Source organism: Electrophorus electricus, chromosome 11, assembly GCF_041902795.1.
Source record: "Electrophorus electricus isolate QZ-2024a chromosome 11, ASM4190279v1, whole genome shotgun sequence".
Lineage (NCBI taxonomy): Eukaryota > Metazoa > Chordata > Actinopteri > Gymnotiformes > Gymnotidae > Electrophorus > Electrophorus electricus.
In genome coordinates, this window is record NC_137507.1 from 7,944,078 (window position 1) to 7,961,280 (window position 17,203).

The 17,203-nt window shown below is 42.9% G+C and overlaps 1 protein-coding gene across 4 annotated transcripts; it reads left to right on the forward strand.

Annotated features, from left to right (window-relative positions):
* Positions 1 to 7,391: 7,391 nt before the first annotated feature.
* On the forward strand, positions 7,392 to 11,531 carry lum (lumican). Of its 4 annotated transcripts, none has more exons than XM_027021587.3 (3): positions 7,392 to 7,603; positions 9,122 to 10,012; positions 10,207 to 11,531. In XM_027021587.3, the coding sequence occupies exons 2-3, from the start codon at positions 9,148 to 9,150 to the stop codon at positions 10,359 to 10,361; spliced, it is 1,020 nt and encodes a 339-aa protein (XP_026877388.3). In that variant the 5' UTR covers positions 7,392 to 7,603; positions 9,122 to 9,147; the 3' UTR covers positions 10,362 to 11,531. The 4 variants fall into 4 exon arrangements, with proteins under 4 accessions (XP_026877388.3, XP_026877389.3, XP_081579815.1 ...); XM_027021588.3 differs by lacking the exon at positions 7,392 to 7,603 and adding an exon at positions 7,604 to 7,724; XM_081723689.1 differs by lacking the exon at positions 7,392 to 7,603 and adding an exon at positions 7,773 to 8,987.
* The last annotated feature ends 5,672 nt before the right edge of the window (positions 11,532 to 17,203 follow it).

Genomic DNA, 17,203 nt, shown 5'->3' on the forward strand with positions numbered 1-17,203 from the left:
TTGTATGGTATTACAGGCACACTGAAGTAAGTCCCACTATTATACACTGGTGCCTTTATTGCTAGGCTGCAATCAGTCAATCCAGAACAGCTTTCTGCTAATTCAGAAATTATTACCAGTATTTCACAACATCATTTATATTGTGAAAGTTTTAGGTCTAGTTTAGATCTCTCTGAGTAAAATTGTTTCTAATTGCTATATTATATAGATGTATGTTTTTAACTCCCAAGGTCTTTAAGTAAAGACATTAGTTAAATAAACTCAAAAGGATGAATAGGAACACCCAAGTCATTTAGCAAACAAGCTGTAAACAAGATATTTCTTTCCCGAGTAAAAGCAAAAGCCCTGGTGTTGGCCTACCTTATAGCGGGTGATCATATCCAGATGTGCATGTTTTAATGAGGTGACGAGCTTTTAATGAACAGTTCTGGAAAACAGCATGAACTTGGTTCCCCTGTATGACCGACCTCATTCAGAAAGGTAATACTGCTGCAGTATACAGATCTAAGGAAGTACAATAGAACCACTGCATTTATTACCTATATTTTATTAATTAGAAAAAACAAGGATCGAGCACAGCCAACCTCATAACCATGGTAAAAATACAGTTGTTGCTTGATGCTTTGGTGCTGTTTTGCTGCCAGTGGCCCAGGGATACTTGTGGAGGAAGATGGCATAGTGTATTCCATTCAATACCAGAACATTTTAGCAGAAAATCTGTTTGTTTCTCCCAGAAGGAGGAAACTGGGCTGTGCTTGGGTCTTTCAGCAAGACAATGATCAGGAACACACATCAATGACCTGGATCAGAAACACACATCAATAACCCAGATGTGTGTGTGTATAAAACACCCTATTGCTCAGCAATAAGCTATCATGGAATTTGCATACTGTGCAAAGCCTTAACTCACCCGTGGTGATGTGTTTGTCTGTTTTAGTGTTTAAGTATAAGATGTATGTGATGGACCTGCCTGCTTGTCTCTTTAAACCCTGATGACACCTCTCCATCTTCAAAGAATGCCACTAGTGGACAGATGATTATATGCCTTGTTTGAAGCATGATTCAAATTAATGCGGACGTGCTAGCATTTCTCTTTAGATAATTATATAATGCGCTGTGGAAATACAGGCACTCATTGACAATATTGTCTTATTCTTTTAACTTTCTTCCAGGAGATTTTTTAAAAGCTATTTGTCACCTTGTTGGTACCTCTGACCTCATGACCTCCTGACTTGGTCAGAACAGCAGTCCTGGATCTTCTCCCGCAGTGTTTGTTACAGTGGGAGTAAAGCAGGTCACTGGTACTGTATCTGTTCTTTGTCCTTGTTTTTGAATTCTTCTCTTGAGTTCATGAATTTTTCAGAATTTGTGGTTTATGCAGGGGGACCGGAAATGCCATTGCCTGTTAGCCTCCATTGTTACTCATGGTTACTGTAACACTTTTGGCTGAATCTGGAAGAATGCATTGGATATGTATCCTGCTAAAGCAATGATTCAGTTTTATCCATGTGAGGAGATAGCCAGATGTTTCTGAAAAATCTGCAGGAACTTAAAAGAATTGATTATAGCGAAAATTCCATAAACTTTGGAAGCAAAGCAGACCTGTAACACCACATAACTCTTCAGTCACGTTACGGCCCCGCCCCCTCCTCAAACGTGTTCGTGTGTGTGTTTGTCTGTGTTGCCACGCCCTCTCGTGTCGTCCACCTGTTGTGTGTTATGTGTAATCATCTTGAGTGTATATATATGTCTCCTGTGTTGTAGTACGTGTTGTTGGTGTTTAAGCTGTGCATAGCATTTGACGCTGTTGTATGTTTTGCATGTTTGTAAAAATAAAGCTGTGTTTCATCGCCCCTCGTCCAGCTTATCCTCCAAACGTCACATCACATCACTCATCACAACTCATTACAGTGCCCATAACATAGAACACCACATAACCAATCACAAAACCGATTGCATCACCCATCATATCACACATCAACCACCAAATAACATAGCATATATTGACTTCCATGCATGCACATACACACACCATGCACCCTCTATTATTATTTACTTCATAAGCTTACTATGTAAGAATGTATAAGTATATGGATATACTTAGTTCTGCCTCCACTATAGTTCTGCCTTTAATGATACCACTATTGTTTCATCTTGTTTTGAGTTTTCTTCTTTCATCATGTCATGGGATTTTCCATTAAAATAAGCAATACAACAAAACATCATTTTAAACATCAAAACAAAACCATAGTGCTGATAATTCTGGTATTGTTCAAGACCAATAGGCTTGACAAATGCAGCTATAAAACCTTTTGTGAACCTTTTGTTTATTTTTTCTGTGAATATGCATGCCCAAGGACATGACCCATCCTTCTTCTTCACAAAAAAGACCCCGGCTGATGGCAGAGAGGTAGAGGGGCGGATGTACCCTTGTTCCAGTGCCTCTGTGATGTACTGATCCATTGCCCGCTCCTCCTGTTGGGAGAGCAGATAGATTCTGAACCTGGGGGGTACAGCCCCCTCCTTGAGGGTAATGGCACAGTCCCAATGAGGTGGAAGCTGAGTAGCCTTCATGGGATTGAAGACCTGCGCTATGTCCTTGTACTCCTGGGGAATGGGGACCTGCTTATCTGCTCCGGAGCTCTCTATCGAGGTCGCCTTAAGCAGCACAGCCTTGCTAGGGAAGCACCTTCAGCTGCACGATGGCGCCCACTGCAGGATGTGGTTTTCGGTCCACAGCACTTGTGGATTGTGAGCATGTAACCACGGCAGACCTAGTGTGAGAGGGTGAGAGTAGGAAGAAAAAAAAAAAAAAAAAAAAGGATGAACCGTTCCGTGTGTTCCCCATCACTGACGAAGAGGACGTAGCCAGGGCCTACTGGGCCCCGATCCAGGGCCTGCAGGCTTAGCAAGGAGGGGAGGGCGATGGCTTTTATCCCCAGCCTCTTCGCAAAACCCCAGTCTATGACATTCCCAGCAACCCCTGAGTCAACTAGGGCAGAGGGAGAAAGCAAATGGCCCTTGTATGACACTTCAACCAGCACTTTGAACATTGAGCAAGTCAGGGAGCAACTCACCGCATTGCTGCCTTATTTTGTTTTCCCTTTCTGGGCCATACCTCTGCTGCGTCCAGCTGCATGGGCTCCTCAGATGTGTCAGATGTGTTGGTCTACCTGGCTGTTACGGTTACTTCCTGTTGTGGCGAATTCCGGTGGAGAAGCCATCACTCCTGCAAGAGGCGGTAGTAGGTTATAGCGAGGTGTACCACCTCGTTCAGCATATTAGCCTCCTGTTTGCAGGCTAGCTCTGTCTGAAGTTCTGCCCTTAATCCACCCAAGAATGTGTCGATCTGCGTGGGTTCATTCCAACGCATCCCCGCGGCCAGGGTCCAGAACTACATGGCGTAGTCCACAGAAGATCTAAGTCCCTGCCTCAAGCACAACAGTGCTTGCCCACAGAGCCTCCCCTGACGGGGATGGTTGAATACCACTTGCAGTTCCCGCAAGAAACCTGAGAAGTTGTTCATTAATGGCGAACTATTGGTAACCAAAGCCGCTCCCCAGACGTGTGCCTTACCCATGAGCCTGGAGATCACAAATGATACCTTTGCATAGTCTGATAGTCGTGGCTGGTAACCAAAAAAAAGAGTTCCCACTGTACAATGAATCCTTCACACGTTTCCGGGTCTTCACCGTACACCTCGGGGGTGGCGATCAAGAGTTTCACCCCTTCAGACACCGGCGGGTTAACGAGGGGGGTCGCTCATCGTTAGGGGCTCACAGCCAGGCAGTTGATGTACTGCCCAAGAGTCTGTACCATTGAATGGATCTCCCCGATTTCCTGCTTTTGCTGATCCAGCGCCGCCATCTGAATAGCCAGCAGAGCCCAGTCAGGGCTACTCGCTTCGCTTCCTGGTGGCTGCGCATTCTGTGATGTAGGCGGCACAAAGGAAGCGAGGTTGAACTGATATGTTCTTAATTCTCCATGTAATTTGAACAAAAATAAAAAGAAGTCATGTTAAATCTCCTGGAGCAGAGGAGCGTTGCACGGACAGGCACTTGTGGTCTCGTCTGCTAATGCACATGGTTTTCCCTCCGAACCTGTAGGAGTATAAATAGGGAGATATAGAATGAGGAGCAGGTGTCTCCTATTAAAAGGCAGGTGACTGAGAGCGGGGCAGGTAAGTGGTACAGTCCCTGTCTGGAGTGGGTGTGTGCCTCCAGGTAGGGGACTGGCCTACCATGACATAAAGACATTTGAATTTGATATTAAACATATTTATAAAACATTCCTTAAGAACCAAAAACAAACAACAAACAAAACCAAAACTCAAAAACCAAATGAGAAACTTGCAAATGCATTTATGTCCTGTTTAACATTCTTTGAATGAGATCTTTGCTGTGTTTAGAAAATGCAACATATTTTAACAAAGTGCTACCAGGTGTGTTGGGAGTGTTCTCCCATGCTGCATTTTAGATACAGAGTCGTTTTTAAAATTCTTCTGCTAACTTTTAGGGGTGTCTTTGGTGAAGTTCCAACAAACCTAAAGGACTGTATGCACTTTGGGGCCCCACTCATGACTCTCAGCTACACCTGCTCTAGACTCAGTCAGGCTAAGTCGACAAAGTCCCTCACAACCTAAAAGCAACTCAAAAAAAGCAAAACAACAACAACAACCTACCAATATTAATTGTATTGTTGTTTTCATTATTAGAGCTGTTCTGAGTGATGTAAGCACTTTGAGATGATTTATTGAAAAATACACAAATAATAAGATATTTTCTACTTTTAGTAGGCCACTGATGTCACAGCACCCTTGGTAAATATCAAACTGATACAGAAGACAAAGTACCTAATCAAATAAATTCAGGCTGGCCAGGCTAAGGCCAAAACTATGCAAGTGGACTGAACCCAAACCTGCCAACTCATGAGGGACTTTCCGTTCTCTAGTCCCTGAATTCTGCTGAGCCTGATTTTCCACTCTTCGTGATTTGTCTCTGAAATGCACACACACACACTGAGAGAGAGAGAGCGAGAGAGAGAGAGAGAGAGAGAGAGAGAGCGAGAGAGAGAGAGAGAGAGAGAGAGAGCGAGAGAGAGAGCGAGAGAGAGAGAGAGAGAGAGAGCGAGAGAGAGAGAGAGAGAGAGAGAGAGAGAGAGAGAGAGAGAGAGAGAGAGAGAGAGCGAGAGAGAGAGAGAGAGAGAGAGAGAGCGAGAGAGAGAGAGAGAGAGAGAGCGAGAGAGAGAGCGAGAGAGAGAGAGAGAGAGAGAGCGAGAGAGAGAGAGAGAGAGAGAGAGAGAGAGAGAGAGAGAGAGAGCGAGAGAGCGAGCGAGAGAGAGAGAGAGCGAGAGAGAGAGAGAGAGAGAGAGAGAGAGCGAGAGAGAGAGAGAGAGAGAGAGCGAGAGAGAGAGCGAGAGAGAGAGAGAGAGAGAGCGAGAGAGAGAGAGAGAGAGAGAGAGAGAGAGAGAGAGGTGCAAATACTGCAGCTGTAGGAAATGTGCTGAGAGGAAAAGCTACAGAACACTCAAACTCAGACTCGAGCTCGATCTATTAATGAGCCCCCAAAAAGCTTATAACCATTCAGAACTCACTTACAGAACATCACTGCACAGTTGATGCCTTCCTTCTCAAGCCAGTTATTAGGGGCAGCGAGTGTTTGCTGAAGGCTTTGTACATGGATGGCAATCGTTTATTCAATCTACTGCATCGATTTAGTGGTGAGGAGTTGACCTGAACATGCTGCAGCAAACATAACAGATTAGATTTTTCAATTGCAAACGTTAGTGCAAATCAGCTGCTTACATTTGTGTTAGTTTGTGTGTATGTATGTGGGTGTTTATGTGTGTGTGTGTGTGTGAGTGCATATTTCTGTATGTGTGTGTGTGTGTGTGTGTGGGTGTGTGTGAGTGCATATTTCTGTATGTGTGTGTGTGTGTGTGGGTGGGTGTGTGTGGGTGTGTGTGTATGTGTGTCTTTGCCCTCCCATCTGGTATGAGTTAAACTTTTTTCCAACTCTTCATACCTTTGTTGCAGCTACAACCAGTAATCTGTTTTATCTGCTCAAAAGAATGGCCTATAGAACGTTTGGGGAAAAATCTCGACCCTGCTGAGACTTTTATCCAAGTTAAAACTTATTCAACTGATCACAGATTTGTCCCAACCTGTCCCTGTCAGAAAGAGCCAGCCCTTTCTCTGAAATGTTTCCCTTCTGAAGGCAATAGCAATCAATACTTGTCAGTGGATCTATGATCAGCTAGACCTTGCTAATACCATCTTACTTTTAGAATGTGAAAGACAAAACTGAATGACCCTGAAGCAGCATGCTTACTACTATATGACTACGAAATATGACTACTAACTGTGATTGTCTTAGATCTTAGAGCACCCTGCTTTCTTTTGCTTGGACTACTTGTGTTCTATGTTTCTGACAGGGGACATAGTGCAAGTAAGAATGAAAGAATTAACAACATATTGCAGCTGTGAGAAAGACAGTACAAATGTCTCTTCGGGGCGTGATAAATGCAAATGAAATGTTTCATCACAGGGTCCAGCAACTGGAGCACAATGTCACCGATTTCCTTGTTTTATTATGAGGTTTGAGCACAAAGGAATCCGAAGGAATGAGATTTGAACACTTGGAAGGAATCTTAGGACTTATACAACACTGTCACAACCAGCCACAGTTTAAGATACAAAAGCCAAAGACTACAGCAAATGTCTGCATCACCAGGCCCAGACGCCAGCGCGCGGGTCTGGGTGTTGGACGTCCAGACGTCGGCCTGGGCCCGGGAGCGCATCGCCTCATGCCAGAGGCATGCTGGTACAGACGCACTGGTGTGTAATGATAAAAGAGGAGCTGATGTTGATTTACACCCTCACATCTGTGGGCAGATGGATGAGATCTTTTCAGATGCCATGTTCTGCACAGGAGAAGCTGTAGCAGTCCAGAGGCTTATGTAAGTTTGGTCTGGCTCCATTGGTCTCCTCTTGTCGATTTTTCCAAGGCTTATTTACAACAGAAGCAGTCTTGGTAATTTAATAGTGGGCAGTTGGCATTGAATGCAGCCAAAATGTTTTTTGGTTTTTTTTCGCCCCCTCAACTTTCCACACCATTTTTGCAACCGTTTTTAGTGATATTTCACTGGCTAAATGTTTAGTGTTGGCAGATGTTTTATCACGTTTCGCATAATAGGAGTTTGACTTTCTCCGTGATATTAGATCATTTGTTCAACAAGGAAATTTCATAATGAATGGGTATGATGTGTGTGTGTGTGTGTGTGTGTGTCTGAGTTTAAACCACACAGGTAAATATACCCTACAAAGCCTCCCACACTCTCTCTCGCTCCACCTGTATCTCGTTAGACCTTACAGTCCATGTACCACAGATATCCAGCAGCCGCTGCGTCGAGCTGTCCGACTGACTGCTGTTTTCCATCACTCCAGAGCTACGGTGGTTGAGCTCTTGTGCTCTGTCTCTCCCTCCTCTCTTTTTCTCCCTCATTCTCTCCCTCCCTCTCTCTCCCTCCCTCTTTCGTTCTCTCCAGAGACCCCGGGCCACACACATCTCATCCTGCAGCCTGACACAGAGGGAGAGAGATTAAGGTAAGTCAGCTCCTACCTGCTACTCCAAGGATCCTGCTGGGCTCTTCTGTCCTGCAGGGCATCTGGGGTGATCTGTTTCGTGTTGCTGTCCAGACTCGGTCTAGTTTGCACCTTTTGGCAGGTATGAGTAAGCCTAAAGAAAATCTGTTGTGCTGTGAATGTGCAGACTGATGTAGGCTGATTCATTTTCGTGTGCGACTTTTGTGTTTTAATACAATTTAAGATTATGAGGAGGGTCTTTGCAGTCTAGCTGTGCTGCTGGGAGATGCTGTGTTTGGCTTCTATGAGCTAGTGTTGCAGAATTCATTTAGAACTGAATATAGTTTCCAATTTTTGCTTACTGTTTTTGTTCTTTAAACCTGTGTGCTGGATATTTTTTAAATGACTGTACCTTTTTCATGCATCCAAATATAGCTCAGAATTCATACTGGCGTGATGCAATTTCTAAAAGAATTACTTTTAACTAGACTTTATGGATTTCTTTGTTGGTTATTATAGCCAACATTGGAATGTAGTTTGAGTACGTTGATTTTACCTCCTTTGTCCCTGTGCTTTGTGTCACACCTGTGTGAGTGTGCAGTGGAGGAGAGTGATCTGTGTGAGTGTGCAGAAGAGCAGAGTGACCTGTGTGAGTGTGCAGTAAAAGAGAGTGACCTGTGTGAGTGTGCAGTAGAACAGAGTGACCTGTGTGAGTGTGCAGTAGAGCAGAGTGACCTGTGTGATTGTGCAGTAGAACAGAGTGACCTGTGTGACTGTGCAGTAAAAGAGAGTGACCTGTGTGAGTGTGCAGTAGAACAGAGTGACCCGTGTGAGTGTGCAGTGGAGGAGAGTGACCTGTGTGAGTGTGCAGTAGAACAGAGTGACCCGTGTGAGTGTGCAGTGGAGGAGAGTGACCTGTGTGAGTGTGCAGTAGAACAGAGTGACCCGTGTGAGTGTGCAGTGGAGGAGAGTGACCTGTGTGAGTGTGCAGTAGAACAGAGTGACCCGTGTGAGTGTGCAGTGGAGGAGAGTGACCTGTGTGAGTGTGCAGTAGAAGAGAATGACCTGTGTGAGCCTGCAGTAGAACAGAGTGACCTGTGTGAGTGTGAGAGAGTGGGGGTGCACACATGTGTATGCGGAATGCACTCTAAGCTTCAGGGACTTTGCTGGAAAGATGATGACGGGACAGTGATGTTTGTAGTTCAAACAACCTTTAACCTGAGATCTACATGGAGTCATACATGGGTGACATCAACACAATATCATCACATCAAACTAGTGACAAACAGCAGTTAGGGCCTGGCTGGTGGACGGGCGGACAGCTGTTACAAGAACCTCAGAAGCATCCGAGAACATACAACACCCCAGTTCAAAGGTGCTCAACAGAAACTGTTTGTGTTTATAGGTACTGTGAAATCCTTCTTGCAATGCTTAGGTCTAAGTAGAGCAAATCTGGTTAGGAGTCGAGTTGTTTCCATTCATTTAAAGTAACTACCCTCTCTCGCTCTTTTCCTGTTTTGTTTGCTTGCTTTCCATCAGACTGGACTTGCCTCTGCTGTGCAGCTATGTTCCCTCTCAGCTCCCTCCTCCTGGCCAGCCTGCTTGGTCTGGGCATCTGTCAGTATGACTACGACTACCCCCCTGAGCCCCCATACGCAGTTATGTCTGTACCCAACTGTGTGCCGGAGTGCTACTGCCCCTTACCCACAGCCATGTACTGTGACGACCGCAAGCTGAAGTACGTGCCTATTATCCCCATGGGGATCAAATACCTTTACCTGCAGAACAATCTCATCGAGGAGATCAAGGCAGGTGTGTTCGACAACGTCACCGACTTGCGCTGGCTGGTCATTGACAACAACAACATCACCAGCGACAAGATCCAGGCTGGGACCATTGACAAGCTGACCAGCCTGGAGAAACTCTTATTTAGCTACAACAAGCTGACCAAGCCCCCTGGCCCTCTGTCCAAGTCCATGGAGGAGCTCAGGCTGACAGGCAACCAACTCACCTCATTCCCATCAGGCACTCTGGCTGGCATGCAGAACCTTACCATGCTCTACTTGGCTAAGAACCAGCTGACCACCGAGAGCATTGCTGGGGCTTTTAAAGGACTGAAGTCACTCTTGCTGCTGGACATCAGTGAGAACAAGTTGAAGAAGCTCCCAGCAGGCGTTCCTTCTTCCTTACTGATGCTCTACGCAGACAACAATGACATCGAGGGTGTCCCCGCCGGCTACCTGGCCAAGCTTCCTGAGCTGCAGTACTTGCGCGTCTCCCATAACAAGCTGGTGGACTCGGGAATTCCTGCGGGCGTGTTCAACATAAGCTCTCTCCTCGAGTTGGACCTGTCCTTTAACAAACTGAAGTCTATACCTGAGATCAGCGATTCACTTGAGCACCTGTACCTGCAAGTCAATGAAATTGACAGTGAGCACCTCCTTTCCCACCATCTCTCTCCCTCTCTCTCTCCCTCTCTCTTCCCCCTCTCTCTCTCCTTCTCTATCCCTCCTCTCTATTATTGCAGTCTTATTTTTTGTTCTATTTTCTGTAATTCTTGCTCATGAGACACAACTATTCATCCATCCTTTGTGTGATCTGCATGCTTGTGGTTGTTGTTGCAGAGTTTGACCTGACTAGCATCTGCAAGTTCACCTCGCCTATGAACTACTCTAAACTGAAGACCCTGCGCTTGGACGGAAACCTGGTCACCCACAGAAGCATGCCAGACGACACATCCAACTGCCTCCGCATGGCCTCTGAGATCATTTTTGAATAGTGTCCCCACACAAATGTCCAACCCCACTCTCCTTCTCTGCTCCGTCCTTCATATGATGTAGTCACACGTCAGATTGGCCTGGTTACACTCATATCTGTGGGTCCACAGGATAACCAGCCCTCCGTGAGACCCAACACCAATACCCTTATTCCCATGTAACCCTAACAGATACACATTTACTGAGGTTTGTGCCATGAGGAGTGGGGGGTGATGTAGTACTAACAAAAAGTACACTGAGATATACATTTAAAATCTTGAAATCTAAATGGCACATAAAATACAATAGTGTCTTGTAGGAGGCGCACGTGTATTCATTTTATGTATGGCTAGTGTGTTAGATATTAAGACATACAATTGTGGTCCTCTGTATTTTTGAAGTTAACAAACACTTTAAACATTCCAATTTCTAATATTTATATGAGTCAAACTGAAATACAGAACCTCATCTGCTTTGCAAGCTGTTATACAGATTGTATCTTTAAGATTGTGAGATTGTATCTTTAATGTTTGACCAGTTCCAACGGGGCATCAACATTGTACAATTACTGTATACATTACAATGAAAAGCCTGCAGGTAAGGAATTCACATTTAAAATGTTAATTAATGATCTCTTACATGTTATGAACTAAACCTGTATACGAGCTATATTGTTCTGTTTTCACATATCTAGAAACTACAGGAAAGCACAGCATTGTTCAATGATGGCTTGCATTAAAGTGTAATATCTAACACTTATTTTCTCCTTACAAGATGGCTGGTTGTTGAAACTGCTAGTGTAACACAAGTAGTATTTTATTTAAACTGTGAAGAATTGCTATATAGTTTGATGAAACTAAAGTTCAGATTTTCCAAAAGCAGCTTACTGCTCAACAAGTTGATGGCATTTATGTAATATTCTTACTTGCATGTGATCCATCATACATCATACATTAATAGCAAATGCTTCACATTTCTACGGTAAGGATAAAGACTAATTCTACATGTTCTATTAATCGTGCTCCTGTGTTTGTTCAGCGTGCATTGTCACAATGTCACTTGATAACTGAAACAGTTTCAGCAACATCAAAGTTGTATTATGTTAAAAGAAGAAGACACACTTGTTTGAAAAAAAAAGTGAATTGTGAATTTCTAGGTAAATAAATCTAGTTTCTTACAGCTTTTAACTTTAACTTTGAGTATCAAGGTTGTTTTAAGTGAACACACCTTTTCACTTCAGTTGGAAGCTAATACAACACTGTCCTGAGATGGAATTCTTGTGTGGAAGCTATGCCTTGAGTCTGAAACTAGGCTGACAATGTGATTTACATTCTTGGGACTGCTTGGGACCATCATTGGGACTGCTAAATGGGTAGCGAACTATTTTATACAAGCTGCTACTGGTGAGAAAAGGGTTATGTGGGCAGTTGTAAACAGCCATCACAAGCAACCAGATACCAACATAGTGATATTTTTAAGAACTCTACGAGGCTGGTACCAAGACCACTGAAAAAATAAATATATTATGCTTAAAATCATTGATAACATTCTTTGCTGATACATTACCCACATATAAGATTCCAAAATGTCATTGTATGAAAAAATGGCGGCACGGTAGCACGCAGCGGCCACTCCAGGTCCGATAATGAACTTGAAGTGTGGTGACTGATAAGAATTTAAAAATAAAAATAAAACAAAAATGAACATGAGCTCAGACCTTTCCTGAGGAATATCTCTCCTCCTTTGGGTTCGGGAAGTTTCCAAGGGAATTGGTTACATGATCCAGAAGCAAAAAAAAGGCATTTTCACTGTCCAAAATCATGTTTTACGTCCTACATGCAACCAGTGAACTGTTTCTGTTTCATGAGTTTAGACCGCTAGTGAAGTAGGAAATGGGAAACAGTACTGAATCAAAATGCTGCCCATAAGGTTAAATCATTTTAAAGTTAAAAAGAATGTGCATGGTGCATTATTTTAACACACTATTTTATTATCCTTTTTAGTAGTGTGGGTGCAGCCTGTGTGGTTGGTTCTGCCTGGCCATGCCTAAGACTTCACTTATTGCTTCCAGCAGAAGAAGATGAAACATTTGACATGCAGGACTTTCCCTCTGTGATTCTCAAGGCTCAAAGGGAGACTCAGGTTTCCCTTGGCTCAGAGAAAAACTCCCATCGGTAAGGGATGGGCAGGCATTGTGCAAAAATCATAAACCACCCAAGAAATGTATGTTTAAAGCTATTTATCAATGCAGAGAGTGTTTATTTTCTTCAATTTTTCTCTCCTCATGGTCTCCTCATATGATTTTTAAATGTTTAGGTTCCTTTTTAAAATTGTACTTGTGTTTATTTATGTGCTGCATAGTGATTTTACATACAAACACACATCTATTGCTCATATAAACAATTTAAAATTTCTTGGCACACCTAAGCACAGAGTACTATGCGCTTATATCTTCTGCAGGGGATTTCCCAGTACAAACCTTTAACCCAAATCGTAAAACCAAGACGAAGAGTGCAAAATCTTGCAACTATGCTGAATGCCAGCTGGCATGATAAAGCTGAGCTGGATTAACTAGTTCAGTTGCTTGCTTTAGTAATAGCACTGTGCACTACTTGTTGTATAGTCTGAATGGCAATAAAGCTGACTTTGACTTTGACTTTAGAAATGCTTAGCTGAAAATAAACCAGCAAACGTGGGTAGCACTGACGGTAGCTCAGTAGTACGTGTACTTCCACACAGAAAGTGTCATGTGATCAGGCTGGTCTTAGCGAAATATTCTGGTGGTGTGGTCAGTGCTACCACGTCTTTGGCTCGGTGTCTCGAACAAAAGTGCATGGCACTCTGTTTCATTCCCAACAGTCACTGTGAAGTCGGTGTTGGGTAAATGGCATATTTTTATTCCACCTGCCCAGTAGTGTAAGCATGTACTATGTCTATTTATATTCGTATGTACAGCTCCCACACCTATCGACCCAAGGAGACCGCCAAAACAGTGATGAAACAATCGAAAAATGGTGACCAAACTGAAAGATAAAGAGCACATGTACAGACACTTGGCTTATTTGTAAGGGGCGTGCACATCTAGATCACTGTGTTCCTATAGTGTTCTAGTTCACTGGTATCTTGGACTCTAACCTACTGTACTGGATGTATTCTATGAGTAGATGACAAAGCACTTTTGTAAGTCATTCAGAGCATCTGCCAAATGCCTTAAAATATGCATTCAAATATGTCTTCACAAGTCTTCACAAACTAGAAGCATCAAGTCTGTTTGGGTTTTTTCCCCATAACATTAAGATCTCCACCCAGAAATCTCAACAGTGGCTTCAGTGGATATGTATGTGTTTGAGCTGAAAATGTCTTCAGTTTGTGGATTTAGTGATAAAACATTTATTCACATTTTATTGGAGTCATTATGGATAAGCAATAAGCACGCCAGTCTGTCTGACAAAAGCTAGACTTGGTTTAGAAAAAAAATAGACTAGTCTTCCTGTAATCCTAAGGAACTGTCAATGGCATTTGTCTACTTCTGACATGTTGTAAAAATTACAAGTCTCCCCTCACAGAGGAAACTGAGGATAAGAGACCTGAAGCATCACACAAGTCAACACCTGAACAACTTGTGTCCCCATGCCTCAGTGCTCCTAAACAAAGATACTTTTCCCAACCACAGTGCTCCTAAACAAAGATACTTCTCCCAACCACAGTGCTCCTAAACAAAGATACTTCTCCCAACCACAGTGCTCCTAAACAAAGATACTTTTCCCAACCACAGTGCTCCTAAACAAAGATACTTTTCCCAACCACAGTGCTCCTAAACAAAGATACTTCTCACAACCACAGTGCCAAACAAACTTAATTCTCACAACCACAGCGCTCCTCAACAAAGACACCCCCCAACAATAAATAATTTTTGCATTATGCTCTGTCTTATTTCTATTGTTATGTTTTCCTACTCTGCTATATTGTACCCGCATGGTCACTTGTATTCTCTTGTCTAGTGTGACACCACACCAAGACGAATCCCTTGTCCTGTGTACTTGATGAATAAAAAGATTCTGATTGGATGATGATTATGATTATTTTGGTGTGACGTACACTAGTGCGTTTCCCAACACAGTTTAGGCCAATGTATAGTCCACACACACACACACACACACACACACACACTTTTTTTTTTCTAGCTCAACCAGCTGTCAGGACTACAGCTTTGCAAGAAAACCAACTATAGAGATTTGAGAGTGATGTGTCCTCTCTCGGATGGACTTGACCAAGGGAATCTGAAAGAGGAAGGTGGAGCAGGTGCAGAGAGCAGAGGGTCTGGAACAGGAGATCAGTCCCAGTCCCAGACCCAGACCCAGACCAGACCCAGTCCCTGTCCCAGGCCTAGTTCCAGACCCAGTCCCTGTCCCAGGCCTAGTTCCAGACCCAGTCCCTGTCCCAGGCCTAGTTCCAGACCCAGTCCCAGACTTTGCTCCTCCACCTGTCCTGCTCTGCTCATCCCTACTTCTCATAGAACCAGGTAATGTTTTCTTATTTTTCTTCTTGATTCCTTTCTTTTTCTTTTTCATCTTATTCTTTTCCTTTTCTTCTTCCTGTTCTTCTTCAACCCATTCCAGTTTTCTTCTATTCTGAATTATTTAGTTATTTTTAATGAAAAACACCTATATGAGAGAAATTCTTTTGTTTTACTTGCCTGGAACTGTAGCATGAGAAAATGATTTGAGTAGAATGAGCAAATAATGGCCTGTGTTAAAATATGACATTTACTCTATACGAGATGCAGTTTAATATGAAAACATAGTTTGATAAAGGAGTGTAACATTTCTCTGGTGCAGTTACCAAGGTCAGTCATCTGGAATCAAGTGGTGTAAAGTGGCATGAAGTGGTGTGAAGCCATGTGTGAAGGACCCAGGACTCAACCCTGATCACGCCTAGATTCACTTGTGTAAGACTAACGCATTTGAGATTTGATCCTGAAGATAACAGTCTTCAAGGTAGTGCTGGTAGGGCAGAGAAACACTGGATTTCATGACAGCTGTCCAATAGCTGAGAGAAGTGCCAGCCCAGAGCCATTAGCATAACTTTTACTGTCATAATTGGTCAAAAAAAACAGTGCTATTAGCATAATTGGCCAAAACAGCATGCCTCGACCAGGAAATGAATCTGATTGGATGTAATGGCACATGTTTCCTTTTGGAAAGTATATGCTGACACATATCTTTGCAGGGTTTTGCCATTACTGTGCAAAGTCGTTCAGTATTCTACAGGTTTTTAGCTTTCAGATATAAATGTGTTATGTGTGTACAATCCTTTTTACAGTAACCTGATGTCTCTTTTAATATTTAGTTACAATGTCCTCTTATTGCAGTTTTTTCCTTTTTTTCTTTTCTTCTTTCCATCCCTTACTTCCCAAGTGACATCCTACAGACGGAGATTAATCCAGTGTTTGGACACTCCTACATAGTCGCTAACGTTTAGCATGCGCACTGAGTTTTGGCAGGCTCTGTGCAGCTGCGTGCATGTGAGACATCTGTGCACGAGAGACTTACTCCAACCAGATGTGGATTCCATTGTGGCGCCTGATCCAGCCACACCTTTCTGAAAACCGTCTGCATCTGAATCACTTCTGTACGGAGGTACTCACTCAGTCTGCCTGAGAGAATACAACATATATAGGTCGCAAGAAAACAGCACTACAAGATTAGTACTGATATTCTGAACCCTGGCACACCTTGCATCTGAAGAATATTGAACCCTATTGAGTAAAGTCTTAGTATTCTACAGGTTTTTAGCTTTGAGACATAAGACACATTATAAGGCATTAATGTCTGTGGAATCAGGAATCAGCACAATAAGCTGAATGTAAATTGCACTGAGGAAAGATTATAATCAACATTGGTCGTTGAAGAAATCTTTTTTGTGTGTGATACTTTCACTGATGCTGTTTTTGAAAAGTATTTTGAGATGAGGCTTTGGACATTCAGAAATGGAAGATCAAGCCACATATAGTAACCTGAGCTTGTATCATCAGTACAAATTAGAACTAAGAAAAAGGTTCAAATCACTGAAACATGAAAAGAGATCCTATTTTGGAAACCGTCACACTGCAGTTTAATTTTATCCTGCTCAACAGTTATTGTGACACTCTAACAGTTTTAATACAGATTTATGAAACTATGACAGAAATGTTTTATATATTGATTATAATCAAGGACTTTTTTTTTTTGGAGCAGCTATTTTAGTGTTTGCTTTACAGGCGTAAAGAAAATGCATGTAAACTGTTCTTAAAACAGTGTTTAATATCATCCTAACCAATGAACGTCTGTAGCAAACATTGAACAAATGTGTTTAGACTCCCATGTGGGATAAGATGCTTGTTTACCACATTGCTGTATTACTTTTCCTGTCCTCCATTCACAGACCCTGAATGCTGAATGATGGCATTGGATTGTGGGTAATCATGGATTAGGATCATCATAAAGCTCTGAGAAGCCAATTACATGGGATTAACTCAGCACTGCTCTGGGTAGGTCGTGGAACAGGAAATGAAAACAACTGTAAACCACACGGCTTATCATCCTTGATCACTGGGGCAAAGAGTCTCAGATATCTGACTGCACAGGAGAAAGCAGAAAGCGTGTGGCAATGTGAGGTTAAGAAGGAGGTGCGTGATCTTATTACCACAGTCCAAGACAATCTGAAACTTCAGCATGGTGGGATTCTGACCCTCAATCATGACAGGCTATGATTGGCTGGGGGGGGGCTAAGAAGTGTGTGTCTACAAATTATTCAGGAGTACGAACATTACAAAAAAATAACATATGGATACAGAACCTCAGTTCCAGAAATATTAGGTAGCTGG